Source organism: Odontesthes bonariensis, chromosome 17, assembly GCF_027942865.1.
Source record: "Odontesthes bonariensis isolate fOdoBon6 chromosome 17, fOdoBon6.hap1, whole genome shotgun sequence".
NCBI classification, from domain to species: domain Eukaryota; kingdom Metazoa; phylum Chordata; class Actinopteri; order Atheriniformes; family Atherinopsidae; genus Odontesthes; species Odontesthes bonariensis.
The window spans coordinates 4,439,021-4,461,714 of record NC_134522.1 but is presented as its reverse complement, the minus strand read 5'-3'; the positions used below and the strand labels follow the sequence as shown (position 1 = coordinate 4,461,714).

Genomic DNA, 22,694 nt, shown 5'->3' with positions numbered 1-22,694 from the left:
AAAAGGAAGCAGCTGAAGGTGCAGTGAGTTTTAATCTGTGAGTTTTCATTTTGACTCATTCTGTGACTCATTTAGTCCCATCGTGGTGTCATTTCTAAGCTGTTCAGAGACTTTCAGGGAATCAGTGATTTGTTGATGTTGTTCTGTTGACGACTTTCTTTTGTTGGATATCTCGATATTCTTTGACTAAAACCGACGGCCCTGATATTTCTTTATGTTCTGATTTTTACAGCCAAGACTTTCAGCTCAGTTTCATGTTGGAAGACTTTCTGTTGAGTCCAGACGCTCAGCTGACAACAAATGTCTGGATTCAAGGTGACGACGTGATTTAGATTCATCTCCCGAATCTTTTGATTTGTAGTTCTGTTGATGGTTCAGTTTCTTTCAACCGTCTTTACCAAAACTGTTTAATCACAGAAAAAAAGCAGTTTTTTTGTCTCTGATTGCCTTTCTCAGCAGTGATTGTGTTTGTGTCGTCACACAGTGAAGAAAATCTATAACATGATGTAAATACAGGAAAAAGGGATTTTACCTTCTTATCTTGAAAATGTTTTGCTGAGTTGTGCTTAAAAAAAGCAGATTTTTGTCTCATTCTGGACTTTAGATGATTGAATGTGTTGTGTTGCTTCAGATATGAAGTTACTTCTGAATGATGCCTTCACTGTTTTTCTCTCTGGCTTCACAATGAGGCTCATTGATTGTAAAGTTTGAACTCAGATGTGATTAAAACTTCTTGTGTCTGATATCTGAGGTGTGGTCTCTCAGTCTGAAAGAAGCAACTCGCTCCGTCTCATTTTCTTATTTTTTTACCCCTTGTCCTGCCCAGCATTATGGCAGCAGAATTGTAATCTGAATACCGTTAATGCCAAACACATTTGCTATGCCAAGGGAAGCTTTATGAATGTAAAGCTCCCCTTGATGCCCATTAACTCCTTATTTTTATTTATTTAGTTTTGTTACAGTACTTACCATGATGTGATGGTGTGATGGTGCCGAACCGGACCGGGGGACAGAGAGAGAGGGAGAGCGAAGAAGAGAAAAAAAGGAAGAGAAACATGAAGAGACAAACATAGAAAACAATGAAAAATCAGACAACCAGCTGCTACACCTGTAAAAACAAAACTGAAGACGATTCACGGCTTTTGTGGGGACATTTGCAAACTTTTTCTTGAAATAGGCATACACGTTTTTTTTTAAATAAAAAATAAACAAGACAGTCTTTCTTGACTTTACGTAAATTATTAAAAAACCTCTTACGTAAAAAAGTAATACATAATACCCCCCCCAAAAAAAAAACAACAACAAAAAAACAGAAATAAAATTCACTTCATTTAACATAAATACTTATAACAATAAAATAACATACTCGGACTCTAACGGCACTCAGGCCTGTGTAAATGAATGAACATGTAGGCCTATATTGAACATCCCATTGAACCTGTAGTTGTCTAACATTAGAGCAGCAAGAAGTGGTTTAATGAAACAAAAACAGTATAAAAAAATCTAAATACTCTTTCTTCACTTCATTTAACTGAAATACTTAATACAAATTAAATGCTTTTTTGACTTCATTAAATCTAACTTAAATACTTCTTATAAAAAATAAAATAGCGTTTCTTGACTCAATTTAACATAAACACTTCTTTAAAAAAACAAAATACAATAGACATTCTTGACTCCATGCGTTTAACTCTGATTGCATGTATCCATATGAATTACGGCAACACTTAAGTTATATTGAACATCTTAATGAACCTGTAGTTGTCCCGCATTAGAGCAGCAAGGAGTGGTTTTACAAAACAAATCAGAACAAAACCCGTATCTGTATCCATGACTTGGCTTTTAGTTGCATTTATGCGAGAAACTGTGGAGTTTAAGATAAGAATAAATAAATATAACCCTCTAGACCCCAACAGGTCTCACTAATACAAAATTATTATGACTTGATCAGGTGCAGTGACAATGCATCCTTGTTCATATTTCACCAAAAATCATTCCCTTCCAGATATCAAAACCAATCAGATAAACTAGATATACAGTATATAAATATCACTGCAAATATTGAATATCATTTTTTTGGATGAATGTTATTTTAAATCATTCAACAAAACTTGGATTTAAATTCTTCTTTTTGTTTGACAGTCCACAGGTCTGGCCAGGGACAGATCCCTACACAAAATAAGACAGCCGGGTTAAACCTCAATATTGTGTTAATCTTAAACTATTTGTCTCCATTCTTGTGCTTTAACTTACTTTAAAACCAACTCCAAGCCTTGCTGCTATAAAATGAAACCAGATCATGTAGGTCAGTCAGTTTAAGTACCCCGGCTAAAGTTATACTTTTAGACCTTTCTAATAAAAAAAAAGCTTTTCATCAGTTTCATCTAACGTTACAGTTATGAAATCCTTATGAACTGTGTTGATTGTACACTTACTGAAAACCAACAATGATATGCCCCCCCCCCCAAGGGCGTAACTTTGGGTCTACCATTGGGGGGGTTAAACTCGCGGCATTTTTATTTATGTATTTATTTATGTATTCATTTTCTTGCTTGCTAATTTGCCATTCCTGTGTTAGAAATACATTGTGATACTTTTACTGATTTAGGCTACTTAACGTAAATGCAGCTGTTCACTTGACTATTTATGCCATAACGACACAGTAGTTAAATTCAGTGTTTAAGCACTAGCCAACAGTGGCAGCTGACAAGAACTTAAAGATTAATCAATTTCATCACTGTATTGGCACCTACATGCAGCAAATGTATTATGCACAATGCAACTCTGGATACATCACACATACAGGGTGGCACACTGGAGTGCAGCTTGCATTCAGACCTGTCACTGATGGTGAACATGTCTTTAATGTCGGGTGTGTTTCCAGAGCCACTAAAAACAGCTGTAATCAGACCTCTGCTGAAAAAGGACAATCTTGACAAGACACAAATGAACAACCACAGGCCTATCTCAAATCTCCCATTTTTAAGTAAGATCATTGAAAAAGCGGTTTTTCAACCACTTAATTACTTTTTAAAACAAAATAACTGCTATGACACCTTCCAGTCAGGTTTTAGACAGAACCACAGCACTGAGACTGCTCTGACCAAAGAGTTTAACAACATATGTCTGAATACAGACGGTGGAAAAATGTCAGTCTGAGTTTTACTGGATCTCAGTGCTGCATTTGATACAGTTGACCACAATATATTACTATATAAGCTGTACTTATCTATAAAACCAGATGAACCCAATAGGTTGGTCAGACTACAAGCATGTCTTAAAGACATAAAGACCTGGATGACTCAGAACTGTCTGCTTCTAAATTCAGACAAAACTGAAGTTGTTATCTTTGGACCTGAGCGTTTCAGGGAGAAATTGTCTAGCTATATAGTTACTCTAGATGGTATTTCCTTGGCTTCTAGTTCTACAGTGAGGAACCTTGGAGTTATTTTTGACCAGAACTTATCATTTGACTTGCATATAAAACAGGTTTCTCGGACTGCCTTCTTTCATCTTCGTAATATTGTTAAAATCAGGAACATCTAGTCTCAGAGTGATGCAGAAAAACTAATTCATGCATTTGTTACTTCAAGATTGGACTACTGTAATTCTTTATTATTGGGCTGTCCCACATATTCTCTGAAAAGCCTTCAGCTGATCCAAAATGCTGCAGCCAGAGTTCTGATGAGAACTAACAGGAGAGATCATATTTCTCCAGTTTTAGCTTCTCTTCATTGGCTCCCTGTTAAATTCAGAATAGAATTTAAGATTCTTCTCCTCACATATAAAGCTCTTAATGACCGAGCTCCATCATATCTTAAAGATCTCATTGTAAGATATTTTCCTAACAGAGCACTTCGTTCCCAAACTGCAGGTTTACTTGAGGTTCCCAGAGTTTCTAAAAGTAGAATGGGAGGCAGAGCCTTCAGTTATCAGGCCCCTCTCTTGTGGAATAAGCTGCCAGTAAATGTCCGGGAAGCAGACACCCTTTCCACTTTTAAGACCAGGCTTAAAACTTTCCTTTTTTATAAAGCTTATAGTTAGGTCTGTTGAATCTGATAGTGTGTCTGCTAGTGTGTCTTGTTCTGCCTCCACCTGTGGCACCCTCTATACTTTCATTACCCCCTACCCGAACCAGGGTTTGCATCCCCACCCCGCTGTGACTGGTGTGCAGTTGGTGAGAGTGAGTTGTATGGCTTTGTTTTTGCTGGTATTTTTAGTGATTATAGGACTGTTTAGGTGAGTTTGTCTGCTGAATCTGCTAGTGTGTCTCAGTGGCGGATCCAGAATGCAGTTTTTGGATGGGCCGGAGTGAAATTTGGGTGGGCAAGCCGCCCCTTCGCGCGAGGGGTCTGGGGGTACTCCCCCAGAAAATTTTGTATTTCCTAGATGCAATTTCCTGCATTTTAACCAAATTGTGTCCCGTTTCAGCTCAATACGGAACCATACCTTTGTTTCTAAATACGGGACGTATTTATACACAACACACAGCCATCATAATGTTTACCTCAAATGAGCAGGAATTCGAACGTTCTCAACAATGTATTGACGTGAAACGCAACAACGTAATGGCTTTTCCATGAATGTAACATTATGTTAAGCTGTTGTAAAACTGAACAAATCTTAAAATAAATACATAAAAATAAATTGTACTTTATTTCCATTGATTTTCACAAACAAATAACCATATATTAAAGGATAATGGTCAACATTTGAGTTTTATGATGCATACTGTATGACAGACTATAGGATCTTGGGTGGCAGCAATCGCTTCGGGGTGTCGGGTCAGGACACTGTTGTAACGTTCAGTTGAGTGCTTTAAGAAGAGGCAGAGTCCATTGATACAGTTTAAGTGGTTTATACCTTTTTGCATGAAAGTATGCAAGGTGTGTGTGTGAGTGTGTGGTTGCTGCAATACAAGCACAACAATACAGAATGATTAGAAATGAAGTATAACTTAAACATAAGAATACACCTGAGCTACATATATCTAACCAAATAACAACTGAAATACAGCTCAAGATTTGTTTTGAATGTAAAGTCAGCATGAATCAATTAAACTTGAATGAGAATAACTCTATGCTTAGATGCAGCAAAAGAGGGGCATGCACTGTGACTGATCAATTAACATGCAGCATGCAATGTATAAACAAAAGAGATGAGCAATACAGCTACATAAACGTTTCAGGCTATAGCTAGTTAGCGGCTAGCCCCACGTTACTCATTTGTGGCTAAATGTTCACCATATTATACAAACCGATGGCAAAACTACTGCTAAGTCATCAAAATAGACTCATAGATAAACACAAAAATCAACATAGTGTAACACATAAGTAAATCAACATAACTCACGGCTTAATGGACGCACACACCACAGAGATGGTTCAGCTCTGGTTTTGCTCTGAACCGATCTGCGTCTTTGTGGTGCATTCAAGGACCTTGGCAGTGTGGGAATTCACATGCGCAGCGATTATTAACAGAAAGAAACGCGCACAGAGACGACTTTTTGTACACATACGGAAAACTGTATTCTGAGCTTGTGATTGGGCGGGCCCAGCTGCCAATCAGGGTGGGCCTGGCCTACCGAGGCCCACCCGTAGATCCGCCCCTGGTGTGTCTTGTCCTGCCTCCACCTCTGGTACCTTCTATACTTTCATTACCCCCTACCCGAACCAGGGTTTGAATCCCATTCCCGCTTATCTTACCTCTTTTATTTCTCCCCCTACCCGAACCAGGGTTTGCATCCCCACCCCGCTGTGACTGGTGTGCAGTTGGTGAGAGGCTGAGGTAGCTTGTGGCTGTAAAAGATGGTTTTATATATGGATCTATATAGGGAGTATAGGGAATTACTCACTGAGTCTGGTCCTTTATTTATTCATTTATTTTCGTTAGCACAAGTTTCTTGTGTTTACCTTGAATAGGGATGGCTCAGGTAATCCTGAAACATCCCATAGTTAAGCTGCTATAGGCCTAGACTGCTGGGGGCCTCATCTGTCACACCTTTCCTCACTTTACTCTCTTTATGTATATGTGATATTATTGTGGTCATTAACTCGTGTTTCCCTGTTCCAACAGATATCCTTTGAATGGTGTTACAGTGCCGCCGCCGCTGCGGCCCCCCCCCCCCCCCCTTTCTGTCTTCTCAAACCCCAGCTGGTGGAGGCGGATGGCCACCCTTCCTGAGTCTGGTTCTGCCAGAGGTTTCTTCCTGTTCAAAGGGAGTCGTTCCTCTCCACAGTCGCCTCAGGCACGCTCAGGCTGGGAGATTGGACCGAAAAACAAAAAGTTTTCAGTGCAATCTGTTGGTTTTCTTAGCTAGGAAATTGTTTTTGAATTGGCTCTATATGAACGAATTGGATTATTTTATGAATTATGATTATTATTAATTAATTGAATTCCAATTGGCTTGAATTGGACTTACTATCTAAGTGCCTTGAGATGACATTTGTTGTATTTGGCGCTATATAAATAAAAATGAATTGAATTGAATATTACTGAAACGACTGGAAAACTGGGCGGGTTGAACAAATTTCACGAAGAAACATATGTTTTGACTGTTAAGCCCGGTGAAGATTTAACACATTAGCAGTCATTCCAGTTGTCAACGCCACTTAAAAAGGTGATTTTCTCCTCTTCTAGCATTATCCTGACAGGAGAACCATGCCAACTTTGGATGCAGTTATCTTAGCGATAGCAATAGCCTCAATATACATATCGTTGGAAAGCTTAGTTTATGGCCGTTCATGTGAGCACAATAACTTAGTTTTGTCAATTTTACCAAAGCGACTGGTTTCGCCTTGCAGGGTCACATATAAGGAACACATGAGGTGAACGTCTTGGTATGTGCAAGACAACATTCAAGATTTTCGCGCTAGCTTTGTGAACTTTCTGAGCAGCCGTCACAGCCCTTTTCCATCAATTTAACTCTCGTTAATCCACCTCTTAGCACAACAAACCCCAAAAACGTGTGACTGTATTGGAGCAAACAGCAACTTAAGATACAGTTCAGTGACATTGGTTCCACACAGTGATCCCTGGCACCCTCTGGCACCACTCACCAGCGGCTGCGCATAATAGTAGCCTAAACAAACTTTCGCCAGAGAAAGCGGGTTGGGTAATACCAAGTAGTCGGTTTGGGGGGAGGGAGGAGGGGGGGTACATTACAGATTATTTAAAACATGATACTATCTTGAAATGAAATGAATGAATAAAGAAAACAAACAAAAGTTATTCATTCAGAATTTTATGATATTTTTTGATAATTTGATTTGATGATATTGGGGGGGTTAAATGAGCTGGATCTGATTTTTGAGGGGGTCATGACCCCCGTAACCCCCGTGCAAATTACGCGCATGGCCCCCCCACACACACACACACTATCCCAAAACAGTGGTACGTTGAGTTACGAGTTTAATTGGTTCCGTGACAGAGCTCATAAGTCAAATAGCTCGTAGTCCAATCAATATTCACCATTGAAATGAATGGAAATGCCATTAATCCGTTCCATGAAATAAAAATAGACGGAATAACGGCTCTTAAAAAAACTCATATGTCGGGACACTCTTAACTCAAGGTACCACTTTAAAGTGCTACATAATAGCTTCATGCTAACGTGACATTAGCCTTGCATAACTTTAGCCTACTCGTTTAGCCTAACAATTGGCAACAAAATCTCTTCTCTAAATGTGCAGTCTTTAAAAACAACGACTCATTTGGAAATCACATTCAAACTTAACTCAAAATGATGTATTCCAGGAAAGTAGGTTCACTCTGACAGTACAACAGGACACTCTCTATGCCTGCCACTCATTTCAAAGACGCCGCGTTTCTCACTCATCTTTCAACGAGACTTGCCTGTCAATCAACTGGAGTGACACCTGAGGTGTCCAATCAGGTTCCAGAGGTGGCCGTTCGGGAGCCGGCTCTTCTTTGGGAGCCGAGCTTCCCATCACTAGCTCCGGCTGTTCGTCTCTGACGTAATATCAAATTTCCCGGGCCGTGTCGCGGACAACAGTCTGTGATTGGGTGAATGTCCGTTCAGTTTGACCAATGCCTTTTCGTGCAGCGTAAGGGAGCTGAGGTGCGCTCCTTTTTCGTATGTTGGTGCACTACGAGGGTGGGCAAACGGGTTTACCTTTGGAAAATGTGGGGGGGATGAAATCATCTTGCTGTAAAAGTGGGGGTGTCGAAACACCCCCATCCCCCACGGGTGCGACGCCCCTGACTGCAGCTGTTACTGGATTACCCAAAGCTACACCTGACGAAGTATACATATAGATAAACACCTGTACACTCATTCAGATATCGTATATAGGTACTAGAAGATGTAATACAGTACAAAGACGTTAACAAGTCATCTTTGAGTCATCAATTGCGACCAGGTAAGATAAACAGCTAGCTAGCCCTCTCCATAGCACTGCCTGAAACGTAGGCTATATGTTATAAAGTTAGCACGAATAGCTAAACCCACCAACTATCGTCTGTGACGGGCACTGATGAAAACTGTGGTTTAGATTGGTGTATTTATTTAAAATGATTAGGGAAAGTGAGTCAAATGTAACAAACGATATCGCTGGTGTTTCACATGTTAGTGGGACAGATCACTTTTACTGGGTAGGTAGATGTAAAACAACGAGTGACTTCAGGCGAACCTGCTCCGGTCGCGGACACTGATATAACTCATAAGAAAACGAAATCATCCCAAATTATTTCAATACAAATGTATGGTTATAATCATGAATATATGTTTACAAGTCAAATATATGTATTGGGCTTGTAAGTAACATTCAGAAATAACATGTTAGCTTCTGTATGGTCACTATAACATGCCGGCCGGCGGCGGCCGTTACAGGAGAATAAAGGACGGCCGCTACGGGGTATACGTTCCCCCGAAATGCAGAAATAGTAACGCACGATGTTTTAGATAAGTAACTTCAATCTGACTACTAGTTTTGAAATAGTAGTTGCGTTAGACTACTCGTTACTGAAAAAAGTAGTCCGACTACAGTAACGCGTTACTAAGTAGCGTTACTAAGTAGCGTTACTAAGTAGCGTTACTAAGTAGCGTTACTAAGTAGCGTTACTAAGTAGCGTTACTAAGTATCGTTACTAAGTAGCATTACTAAGTAGCATTACTAAGTAGCATTACTAAGTAGCGTTACTAAGTAGCGTTACTAAGTAGCATTACTAAGTAGCGTTACTAAGTAGCATTACTAAGTAGCGTTACTAAGTAGCATTACTAAGTAGCGTTACTAAGTAGCGTTACTAAGCAGACCACCTTCATGCAGAGAAGGGAAGAGAAAAGCCTGTGGGACTCCTCCTGATCGAAGCCCAGGTCAGAGAATAACAGCTCGTCCCGACTTCCGCCCGCTGTTGCCATGGAAACCCGCCAGCCTTCGATAACAAACGGTTATCCAGAAGAACAAACATCACGCGCTTCGGGTCCCTGCCACCAAGTAAGGTCTCGTCTCTCCTTCTCAGACATGGTGCTGTGTTGGCCCCTTTAATATGCTGTCAGAGTTAATTAGCCGATACTGAACTCAGGGTAGCGAGAGGCCAGACTTAATAAACTTTCCCCATTCATCCCATTCCAACCTAGCTACATCTCTCTCTTAACCCGCATTTTTATTATAAAGACTGCAAATTATCTCTATTCTGTCCTCTTTATCAACTGTTGGCATATAATTGTGAAAGACTGTTTAAATAAAAGTTTTGTAAATGATCAGAGCGTCACAGAAATTCTTAAGTGTCGGATATTTCTTCAGACAGAATTCGACTTTAGTGAGACTTTTCCCTCATAACTTTTAACAGTTTCTCCTCCCAGGACTGTAACGAAATTAAGGTTATGGATATGGCAGGTGGTGCCCCTTTCTTTTATTAATATCCAGCAGATTAATCCATTTTCACGTGTAAAATCGCTACAGTTTCGTGTGCATAACTGTGATAATTGATTTTAAAGTTCTGCAATATCTGACCCAAAGGGAGCATATACAAGTTAAACAGAAGAGGTCCAAGAATTGACCCCTGGGGGACTCCACGAGTCATGGCCACTCGCTCAGATTCATAGCTGCCAATAGTAACAAAATAACTCCGGCCTTCTAAGTAGGACCTGAACCAGTTAAGGACCGCTCCAGAAAGTCCAGCCCAGTTTTCCAGCCTGTACAACAGGATTCATCCTTTTTTAGAGAAGATATGTGTTAGTTGTAATTTATCTTTTTAACTTTGATAACTGAACCTTGTTGATCTAAAGGCAACCTTTTTATAAGGTTTTTCATTCTAAAGATCGTTTTCTGTGACTCAAACAGGTGGTAAAGTACAAAGAAATTACCGTTGAAGCCTAAAAAGTGAAGAGAACCAAACAGACAATAAACATGCAGCAGAAACCTTTAATGTCTGTTAATCATCTCAGGAAAGTTCATCAGTTCATTCTCTGAAATCAGATCCGAACAACTCGATGAGTTGGACTTTGAGCTGTTTTTACGTCTTTATGATGAATAAAACCGCCCAGTTTTTATTACTTACTGGATATTATCTCAAGTTTCTCCTCCTCCTGGAAAGATTAGAGCCTGATGACACACGTTAAAGTCCAAAGTGTTCAGAGCGCCAGCTGTGAGGAGTCCTTTATAGCAGGAACACAGACGGCTCAGTCGCTGATCTGAGAGGAGAAATGGCGCAGAAAGGAGTTCAGCTGGACCGAGAAAGCTTCTCTTGTTCGATCTGTTTGGATCTGCTGAAGGATCCGGTGACTATTCCCTGTGGACACAGCTACTGCTTTCACTGTGTTAAAGCCCACTGGGATGGAGAGGATCAGAAGGGAGTCCACAGCTGCCCTCAGTGCAGGCAGACATTCACAGCGAGGCCTGTCCTGGGGAAAAGCACCATGTTAGCAGCTTTAGTGGAGCAGCTGAAGAAGACTGGACTCCAAGCTGCTCCTGCTGATCACTGCTATGCTGGAGCTGAAGATGTGGCCTGTGATGTCTGCTCTGGGAGGAAGCTGAAAGCCACCAAGTCCTGTTTATCCTGTCCGGCCTCTTACTGTGAGGAACACCTTCAGCCTCATTATGATTCAGCTCCACTCAGGAAACACAAGCTGGTGGAGCCCTCCAAGAAGCTGCAGGAGAACATCTGCTCTGATCACGATGAGGTGATGAAGATTTTCTGCCGCACTGATCAGAAGTGCATCTGTTATCTCTGCTTAATGGATGAACATAAAGGCCACGACACAGTGTCAGCTGCAGCAGAAAGGACTGAGAGGCAGAGAGAGCTGGAGGGGAGTCGGCAGCAGATCCAGCAGAGAATCCAGGACGCAGAGAAAGATGTGAAGCTGCTTCAGCAGGAGCTGGAGGCCATCCATCGCTCTGCTGATAAAACAGAGGAGCACAGCCAGAAGATCTTCAGCCAGCTGATCCGTCTCCTCCAGAAAAGAAGCTCTGATGTGAAGCAGCAGATCAGATCCCAGCAGGAAGCCGAAGGGAGGCGAGTCAAAGAGCTTCAGGAGAAGCTGGAGCAGGAGATCACTGAGCTGAAGAGGAAAGATGCTGAGCTGCAGCAGCTCTCACACACAGAGGATCACAGCCAGTTTCTGCACAGCTGGCCCTCAGTGGCAGCACTCAGGGGGGCTACACACTCATCCAGCATCCAGATCCGTCCTCTGAGGCACTTTGAGGATGTGACAGCAGCTGTGTCAGAGCTCAGAGATAAACTACAGGACATCCTGAGAGAGGAATGGGCCAACATCTCACTGAGAGTCGCTGAAGTGGATGTTTTACTGTCAGAACCAGAACCAACGAGCAGAGCTGGATTCTTAAGATATTCATATGAAATCACACTGGATCCAAACACAGCAAACAGATATCTGTTACTGTCAGAGGGGAACAGAAAAGTGACATTAATGGGTCAACCTCAGTCTTATTCTGATCATCCAGACAGATTCACTGACTGGCCTCAGGTCCTGAGCAGAGAGAGTCTGACTGGACGTTGTTACTGGGAGGTGGAGATAGGAGAAGGAGTTGTTTATGTAGCAGTCGCATACAAGAACATCAGCAGAGCAGGATATGGGAATGAATGTTTCTTTGGTTCTAATGACAAATCTTGGGCATTAAGCTGTGACCAAAGCAGTTATTCATTTTGGTACAACAGCAAGGAAACCTCCATCTCAGGTCCTCGGGCCTCCAGAGTGGGAGTGTACCTGGATCACAGAGCAGGTATTCTGTCCTTCTACAGCGTCTCTGGAACCATGACTCTCCTCCACAGAGTCCAGACCACATTCACTCAGCCGCTCTGGGCTGGAGTTGGGTTTCCTGGGTTGTTTGTGTTTGTTTCAGGAAGAAGTTGTAAATTTCTCAGCTGAAAAAGGAAGCAGCTGAAGGTGCAGTGAGTTTTAATCTGTGAGTTTTCATTTTGACTCATTCTGTGACTCATTTAGTCCCATCGTGGTGTCATTTCTAAGCTGTTCAGAGATTTTCAGGGAATCAGTGATTTGTTGATGTTGTTCTGTTGACGACTTTCTTTTGTTGGATATCTCGATATTCTTTGACTAAAACCGACGGCCCTGATATTTCTTTATGTTCTGATTTTTACAGCCAAGACTTTCAGCTCAGTTTCATGTTTGAAGACTTTCTGTTGAGTCCAGACGCTCAGCTGACAACAAATGTCTGGATTCAAGGTGACGACGTGATTTAGATTCATCTCCCGAATCTTTTGATTTGTAGTTCTGTTGATGGTTCAGTTTCTTTCAACCGTCTTTACCAAAACTGTTTAATCACAGAAAAAAAGCAGTTTCTTTGTCTCTGGTTGCCTTTCTCAGCAGTGATTGTGTTTGTGTCGTCACACAGTGAAGAAAATCTATAACATGATGTAAATACAGGAAAAAGGGATTTTACCTTCTTATCTTGGAAATGTTTTGCTGAGTTGTGCTTAAAAAAAGCAGATTTTTGTCTCATTCTGGACTTTAGATGATTGAATGTGTTGTGTTGCTTCAGATATGAAGTTACTTCTGAATGATGCCTTCACTGTTTTTCTCTCTGGCTTCACAATGAGGCTCATTGATTGTAAAGTTTGAACTCAGATGTGATTAAAACTTCTTGTGTCTGATATCTGAGGTGTGGTCTCTCAGTCTGAAAGAAGCAACTCGCTCCGTCTCATTTTCTTATTTTTTTACCCCTTGTCCTGCCCAGCATTATGGCAGCAGAATTGTAATCTGAATACCGTTAATGCCAAACACATTTGCTATGCCAAGGGAAGCTTTATGAATGTAAAGCTCCCCTTGATGCCCATTAACTCCTTATTTTTATTTATTTAGTTTAGTTACAGTACTTAACATGATGTGATGGTGTGATGGTGCCGAACCGGACCGGGGGACAGAGAGAGAGGGAGAGCGAAGAAGGGAAAAAAAGGAAGAGAAACATGAAGAGACAAACATAGAAAACAATGAAAAATCAGACAACCAGCTGCTACACCTGTAAAAACAAAACTGAAGACCATTCACGGCTTTTGTGGGGAATCCAGCCTTAGAGGCACCAGGAGCACCTGGAAGCAGCAGTGTTGCCATAGTTACTTTCAAACAGTAATCTGACTACTGACGACTTCTTTAAAAAGTAACTTAGTTAAGTTACTGACTACTTGCTGTTAAAAGTAACTAAGTTAGATTACTTTTAGTTACTCTCAGCAGAGGCTGATCCCCCGCCCCTATAACATGAAAATGACCACCAGTTCTGCCAATACTCACTTTATTGACATTTATTTTAACCGGAACATCAAAAATGACACTGACATTTGCAAACTTTAAAAAAAAAAAAGAGGCTTACATGTTTTTTAAATAAAAAATAAATAAATAAAAAACCCTCTTATGTAAAAAAGTAATACATAATACCCCCCCCCAAAAAAAAAAAAAAAAAACAGAAATAAAATTCACTTCATTTAACACAAATACTTATAACAATAAAATAACATACTCGGACTCTAACGGCACTTAGGCCTGTGTAAATGAATGAACATGTCGGCCTATACTGAACATCCCATTGAACCTGTAGTTGTCTAACATTAGAGCAGCAAGAAGTGGTTTAATGAAACAAAAACAGTATAAAAAAATCTAAATACTCTTTCTTCACTTCATTTAACTGAAATACTTATTACAAATTAAATGATTTTTTGACTTCATTAAATCTAACTTAAATACTTCTTATTAAAAATAAAGTAGCGTTTCTTGACTCAATTTAACATAAACACTTCTTTAAAAAAACAAAATACAATAGACATTCTTGACTCCATGCATTTAACTCTGATTGCATCTATCCATATGAATTACGGTAACACTTAAGTTATATGGAACATCTTAATGAACCTGTAGTTGTCCCGCATTAGAGCAGCAAGGAGTGGTTTTACAAAACAAATCAGAACAAAACCCGTATCTGCATTCATGACTTGGCTTTTAGTTGCATTTATGCAAGAAACTGTGGAGTTTAAGATAAGAATAAATAAATATAACCCTCTAGACCCCAACAGGTCTCACTAATACAAAATTATTATGACTTGATCAGGTGCAGTGACAATGCATCCTTGTTCATATTTCACCAAAAATCATTCCCTTCCAGATATCAAAACCAATCAGATAAACTAGATATACAGTATATAAATATCACTGCACATATTGAATATAATTTTTTTTGGATGAATGTTATTTTAAATCATTCAACAAAACTTGGATTTAAATTCTTCTTTTTGTTTGACAGTCCACAGGTCTAGCCAGTCACTACTGATGTCTACAGAAAAACAGCTAAAATGATGCATGCATCACACATCTCACACACCCACTCACACTACTGTGATCACAGTATTCACCAGCAGGACATACGCGTCCCCCTCTTTACATTAACAATCTGGGCAAAGTGAGGCTCCACTTCTATAAACTGGAGATGCATTTAGCTGCAGAACACTCTGACCTGGTGGTGGAAGCCTGGCTCCTTGTGTCTGCCCACACTGGCCTGCTTCAGGTTGGGAGCTGCCAGGGCTGCTGGTTTCATGGCTGGGGCCTGATCTGGGTCTGACTTGTGCTTCTTTACAAAGAAGTCTTTTCATTGTTATCTGTCCCTACACAAAATAAGACAGCCTGCTTAAACCTCAATATTGTGTTAATCTTAAACTATTTGTCTCCATTCTTGTGCTTTAACTTACTTTAAAACCAACTCCAAGCCTTGCTGCTATAAAATGAAACCAGATCATGTAGGTCAGTCAGTTTAAGTACCCCGGCTAAAGTTATACTTTTAGACCTTTCTAATAAAAAAAAAAGCTTTTCATCAGTTTCATCTAACGTTACAGTTATGAAATCCTTATGAACTGTGTTGATTGTACACTTACTGAAAACCAACAATGATATGCCCCCCCCCCCCAAGGGCGTAACTTTGGGTCTACCATTGGGGGGGTTAAACTCGCGGCATATTTATTTATGTATTTATTTATGTATTCATTTTCTTGCTTGCTAATTTGCCATTCCTGTGTTAGAAATACATTGTGATACTTTTACTGATTTAGGCTACTTAACGTAAATGCAGCAGTTCACTTGACTATTTATGCCATAACGACACAGTAGTTAAATTCAGTGTTTAAGCACTAGCCAACAGTGGCAGCTGACAAGAACTTAAAGATTAATCAATTTCATCACTGTATTGGCACCTACATGCAGCAAATGTATTATGGACAATGCAACTCTGGATACATCACACATACAGGGTGGCACACTGGAGAGCAGCTTGCATTCAGACCTGTCACTGATGGTGAACATGTCTTTAATGTCGGGTGTGTTTCCAGAGCCACTAAAAACAGCTGTAATCAGACCTCTGCTGAAAAAGGACAATCTTGACAAGACACAAATGAACAACCACAGGCCGATCTCAAATCTCCCATTTTTAAGTAAGATCATTGAAAAAGCGGTTTTTCAACCACTTAATTACTTTTTAAAACAAAATAACTGCTATGACACCTTCCAGTCAGGTTTTAGACAGAACCACAGCACTGAGACTGCTCTGACCAAAGAGTTTAACAACATATGTCTGAATACAGACGGTGGAAAAATGTCAGTCTGAGTTTTACTGGATCTCAGTGCTGCATTTGATACAGTTGACCACAATATATTACTGAAACGACTGGAAAACTGGGCGGGTTGAACAAATTTCACGGAGAAACATATGTTTTGACTGTTAAGCCCGGTGAAGATTCAACACATTAGCAGTCATTCCAGCTGTCAACGCCACTTAAAAAGGTGATTTTCTCCTCTTCTAGCATTATCCTGACAGGAGAACCATGCCAACTTTGGATGCAGTTATCTTAGCGATAGCAATAGCCTCAATATACATATCGTTGGAAAGCTTAGTTTATGGCCGTTCATGTGAGCACAATAACTTAGTTTTGTAAATTTTACCAAAGCGACTGGTTTCGCCTTGCAGGGTCACATATAAGGAACACATGAGGTGAACGTCTTGGTATGTGCAAGACAACATTCAAGATTTTCGCGCTAGCTTTGTGAACTTTCTGAGCAGCCGTCACAGCCCTTTTCCATCAATTTAACTCTCGTTAATCCACCTCTTAGCACAACAAACCCCAAAAACGTGTGACTGTATTGGAGCAAACAGCAACTTAAGATACAGTTCAGTGACATCGGTTCCACACAGTGATCCCTGGCACCCTCTGGCACCACTCACCAGCGGCTGCGCATAATAGTAGCCTAAACAAACTTTCGCCAGAGAAAGCGGGTTGGGTAATACCAAGTAGTCGGTTTGGGGGGAGGGAGGAGGGGGGGTACATTACAGATTATTTAAAACATGATACTATCTTGAAATGAAATGAATGAATAAAGAAAACAAACAAAAGTTATTCATTCAGAATTGTATGATATTTTTTGATAATTTGATTTGATGATATTGGGGGGGTTATATTAGCTGGATCTGATTTTTGAGGGGGTCATGACCCCCGTAACCCCCGTGCAAATTACGCGCATGGCCCCCCACACACACACACACACACTATCCCAAAACAGTGGTACGTTGAGTTACGAGTTTAATTGGTTCCGTGACAGAGCTCATAAGTCAAATAGCTCGTAGTCCAATCAATATTCACCATTGAAATGAATGGAAATGCCATTAATCCGTTCCATGAAATAAAAATAGACGGAATAACGGCTTTTAAAAAAACTCATATGTCGGGACACTCTTAACTCAAGGTACCACTTTAAAGTGCTACATAATAGCTTCATGCTAACGTGACATTAGCCTTTCATAACTTTAGCCTACTCGTTTAGCCTAACAATTGGCAACAAAATATCTTCTCTAAATGTGCAGTCTTTAAAAACAATCGGTGCGTTTATATGGACACGTTTAATCTGATTAAATGCACGTTTAAACCGATTACACGTGCAAAGAGATTAAATATGCGTCATGTAAACAGTCAAATAATCTCTTTAAATATAAACGAGTTAAATATTTAAACCGATTACAATAGGTGGTTTGGACCGTTCATATAATCCGATTGAAGGAGGAAACTCCCCATATTTACAGGCGCACCTGGATAAAACGATTATTAGAACACGTTTCATGTTACTGCGCAAGTGTAAGGGCGCGCGAGATACAGTTAATAAAGACTGTGTAGTTCTAGTTAAAAGGCAGATAACGGAAGATATCGAAGTTAAAATGACGGCGACGGTGAAGAAGAACAAAAATTGGTCGGGGGAGGAAACGGTGTTTTTATTGAAAACGTTGCAAGAGCAAAATATCATGTCAAAACTGGACGGGAGGAAGATGAGGAACTCGGAAATCTTTAATGATGTCCACACAGCCTTGAAAGAGGCAGGGTTTGACCGCTCCGTTGACCAGATTAAGTCAAGATGGAAGCCCTGAAGGCCGCCTACTCCAATGCCAAAAGGCAAAATGGTAAAAGCGGATCAAGCCCGGCCAATTTCGCGTACCAGACGGAAATGGACGACATACTGGGAGGCAGACCCCTTTCGGACGTCAGCCATGGTGTCGATGTCGGATTTGAGGAGGAGATAAATGTTACTAGTAAGTAGCCAAAGATCTTTTTTCTATGTGTGTAGCACCAGTATGTAGGCTATAACAGCCTGTCTGACCCAGAGTGGAAGTTAGCCTGTGTCACCACAACCCGCTACATGTTTTAAGTTGTCCATACAATTAATAAAATCAAACCCATTAAATCCAACTGTCCTACCTGAAATCGGTGTCTCGGTCACAGGAAAGCTCACAATTATGTCAAACTAATCCACTTGGTTTACGAAGATGAAGCAACTGCAGACGTGCTAGCATCCTCATCAACTGAACAGTTGTGAACAATCCTCTCAGTTTATCCGTTTCTTCGGCAGATGTCATTTTTAACGCGTATTATGTTTTGTAAAGAAGAGGCGTTGTGTAACATAATTTAAAATCAAACAGGGCATTAACATTAATGGCAGGCAGGCAGAGTCATACGTGGCTGGCAGCATCAGCATCACATTCTTCTTCCTTCATAGGTTCCCGTACTCCAGTGTATAAAACGGTTAGAAAAACAAACCGACAGCCTCGCGCGACCAAATGGACATCTTTGCGTGCGAGTCGGGATTTTAAATGTTATTTTATTTTTTTTAAAGAAAAAAAAACAGAGCACCTCATTTTTTCATGTAACACAAAGCAAAGAAACAGCTCAGACATACTGCAACATTTGTTAAAACATCGTCCTATCGGATTAAATTGCTGTAACATGTAAACTCGGAAGAAATTTAATCTCTTTATTTGTGGCTCATGTATACAGTTCGGTCGAATTCTAATAAACCGATTACATGTAATCTCTTTAAACGAAACGTGTCCATATAAACGCACCTATTGACTCATTTGGAAATCATATTCAAACTTAACTCAAAATGATGTATTCCAGGAAAGTAGGTTCACTCTGACAGTACAACAGGACACTCTCTATGCCTGCCACTCATTTCAAAGACGCCGCGTTTCTCACTCATCTTTCAACGAGACTTGCCTGTCAATCAACTGGAGTGACACCTGAGGTGTCCAATCAGGTTCCAGAGGTGGCCGTTCGGGAGCCGGCTCTTCTTTGGGAGCCGAGCTTCCCATCACTAGCTCCGGCTGTTCGTCTCTGACGTAATATCAAATTTCCCGGGCCGTGTCGCGGACAACAGTCTGTGATTGGGTGAATGTCCGTTCAGTTTGACCAATGCCTTTTCGTGCAGCGTAAGGGAGCTGAGGTGCGCTCCTTTTTTCGTATGTTGGTGCACTACGAGGGTGGGCAAACGGGTTTACCTTTGGAAAATGTGGGGGGGATGAAATCATCTTGCTGTAAAAGTGGGGGTGTCGAAACACCCCCATCCCCCACGGGTGCGACGCCCTTGACTGCAGCTGTTACTGGATTACCCAAAGCTACAACTGACGAAGTATACATATAGATAAACACCTGTACACTCATTCAGATATCGTATATAGGTACTAGAAGATGTAATACAGTACAAAGACGTTAACAAGTCATCTTTGAGTCATCAATTGCGACCAGGTAAGATAAACAGCTAGCTAGCCCTCTCCATAGCACTGCCTGAAACGTAGGCTATATGTTATAAAGTTAGCACGAATAGCTAAACCCATCAACTATCGTCTGTGACGGGCACTGATGAAAACTGTGGTTTAGATTGGTGTACTTATTTAAAATGATTAGGGAAAGTGAGTAAAATGTAGCAAATGATATCGCTGGTGTTTCACATGTTAGTGGGACAGATCACTTTTACTGGGCAGGTAGATGTAAAACAACGAGTGACTTCAGGCGAACCTGCTCCCGTCGCGGACACTGATATAACTCATAAGAAAACTAAATTATCCCAAATTATTTCAATACAAATGTATGGTTATAATCATGAATATATGTTTACAAGTCAAATATATGTATTGGGCTTGTAAGTAACATTCAGAAATAACATGTTAGCTTCTGTATGGTCACTATAACATGCCGGCCGGCGGCGGCCATTACAGGAGAATAAAGGACGGCCGCTACGGGGTATACGTTCCCCCGAAATACAGAAATACTAACGCACGATGTTTTAGATAAGTAACTTCATTCTGACTACTAGTTTTGAAATAGTAGTTGCGTTAGACTACTCGTTACTGAAAAAAGTAGTCCGACTACAGTAACGCGTTACTAAGTAGCGTTACTAAGTAGCGCGTTACCGGCATCACTGGTCACTAAGCGTTGATTGGTTGAAATCTGAGCATCATACCATGCTTAAAAGAACAGGCGCGACACTCAGTTGGCTCTCTTAACTTAAACTCTTGACTTACTCTCAGCTTGAGTCTTAACTCTTAACTCATAACTTCCTCTTAACTTATTTTTTGGACTTCGCGTTCTCTTACTTTTGTCTTAGCTCTCTTAAATTTTGCCTTCCGTTTATGACTTCAAGCCTTTTTCCCTTTTTGACTTAAAATCCAATTTCGCGCTTGACTCCAATTCATCCTCTTAATTTGAACTTCCCTTATTGTTATTTAGGTCCAGACACCCGCGGTTGTTTGGTTAATCTTGGACAGCCCAAGCTCAGACCACCTTCACGCAGAGAAGGGAAGAGAAAAGCCTGTGGGACTCCTCCTGATCGAAGCCCAGGTCAGAGAATAACAGCTCGTCCCGACTTCAGCCCGCTGTTGCCATGGAAACCCGCCAGCCTCCGATAACAAACGGTTATCCAGAAGAACAAACATCACGTGCTTCGGGTCCCTGCCACCAAGTAAGGTCTCGTCTCTCCTTCTCAGACATGGTGCTGTGTTGGCCCCTTTAATATGCTGTCAGAGTTAATTAGCCGATACTGAACCCAGGGTAGCGAGAGGCCAGACTTAATAAACTTTCCCCATTCACCCCATTCCAACCTAGCTACGTCTCTCTCTTAACCCGTATTTTATTATAAAGACTGCAAATTATTTCTATTCTGTCCTCTTTATCAACTGTTGGCATATAATTGTGAAAGACTGTTTAAATAAAAGTTTTGTAAATGATCAGAGCGTCACAGAAATTCTTAAGTGTCGGATATCCCTTCAGACAGAATTCGACTTCAGTGAGACTTTTCCCTCATAACTTTTAACAGTTTCCCCTCCCAGGACTGTAACGAAATTAAGGTTATGGATATGGCAGGTGGTGCCCCTTTCTTTTATTAATATCCAGCATATTAATCCATTTTCACATGTAAAATCGCTACAGTATCGTCTGCATAACTGTGATAACTGATGTTAAAGTTCTGCAATATCTGACCCAAAGGGAGCATATACAAGTTAAACAGAAGAGGTCCAAGAATTGACCCCTGGGGGACTCCACGAGTCATGGCCACTCGCTCAGATTCATAGCTGCCAAGTGTAACAAAATAACTCCGGCCTTCTAAGTAGGACCTGAACCAGTTAAGGACCGCTCCAGAAAGTCCAACCCAGTTTTCCAGCCTGTGCAACAGGATTCTGTGATCTACAGTATCAAACGCAGCGCTGAGGTCCAACAGAACCAGGACTGAAACATTACCAGAATCAGTATTCAACCTGGTGTCGTTTAACACTTTGACCAGAGCTGTTTCAGTGCTGTGATGACGTCTGAAGCCTGATTGAAAGTTATCAAGACTTCCACTTTCATTCAGAAAGTCGTTGAGCTGGTTAAATACAACTTTCTCAATAATTTTAGATATAAAAGAGAGATTAGAGACGGGTCTGTAGCTGTTCATCATAGAGGCGTCTAGAGTTCTCTTCTTTAGGAGTGGCTTAATGGCAGCTGTCTTTAGTGACTTGGGAAAAATGCCTGATGCCAGTGAGCTGTTAACTATTCGTAGGAGATCACTTTCTACTGAGGTAAAAACAGTTTTTAAAAAGTCGGATGGTATTATGTCCAGAGTGCAAGTTGTTGATTTCAGATGCCGAACTGTTTCCTCTAGGATTTTAAAATCAACAATATTAACTTGTGAGATAACGTCAGAATATGTACATTCCTTCTCAGAAGCTGTTTAGTCAAGTATTGTAAACTCAAAGGTCATCAAGAAATGTTCAGATAAGAGAGAGTTATGAGGGAACACTGTTAACTGTTCACTCTCACCGCAATAAGTCAGCACAAGATCAAGGGTGTGATTAAGGCAGTGAGTCGGTCTGTGAACACTCTGAGGAAATCCAACAGAGTCTCATATAGAATTAAAGTTCATATTCAGGCTGTCATTTCCAACATCTACATGAATATTAGAGTCACCCACTACAATGACTTTATCTGTACTCAGCACCAACTGGGATAAAAACTCTGAGAACTCAGACAGGAACTCAGAATAAGGGCCAGGCGGACGATACACAACAACAAACACAAGAGGTTTCTGTGGTTTCCACTTTGGGGAAAACTGAGAAGCAGATATTCAAAAGAGCTCAAACTAATCTTTGGTCTTGGACTGATTAGTAGTCCCAGATAGAATTGAATGGACTGAACTGTGATAACCTCCCTGTTCCTCCTGCTCTCACCCACAGCAGCTCTGCTCGGCCCACATGTTTCCTTGTTCCCTCCCCTTCAGATCTGCAGCTCATGATGGGCGTAACCAACAGGAAGTGAACCGACCGGCTCTGTTCTCTGCACCGACACGTCATTTATAGCTCAGAGCTCAGAGCAGTTTCAGCTTTGAGGAAGTGAAACTCACTCAGTCGCTGCTGCTAAACGGTGAA

At 40.9% G+C, this 22,694-nt stretch overlaps 1 protein-coding gene across 1 annotated transcript; it reads left to right on the top strand.

The window, feature by feature from the left end:
* Nucleotides 1–10,666: 10,666 nt before the first annotated feature.
* On the top strand, nucleotides 10,667–15,332 carry LOC142366644 (tripartite motif-containing protein 16-like). Its single transcript, XM_075448603.1, has 2 exons — nucleotides 10,667–12,294; nucleotides 15,233–15,332. Exons 1-2 carry the CDS (start codon nucleotides 10,667–10,669, stop codon nucleotides 15,330–15,332), a joined length of 1,728 nt encoding a protein of 575 aa, XP_075304718.1.
* The last annotated feature ends 7,362 nt before the right edge of the window (nucleotides 15,333–22,694 follow it).

Coding starts and splice junctions, on each gene's coding strand:
- LOC142366644 (XM_075448603.1), top strand. CDS start 10,667: ATGGCGCAGAAAGGAGTTCAGCTGGACCGAGAAAGCTTCTCTTGTTCG. Junction 12,295..15,232: donor CCGCTCTGGGCTGGAGTTGG/GTTTCCTGGGTT, acceptor TAGGTCAGTCAG/TTTAAGTACCCCGGCTAAAG.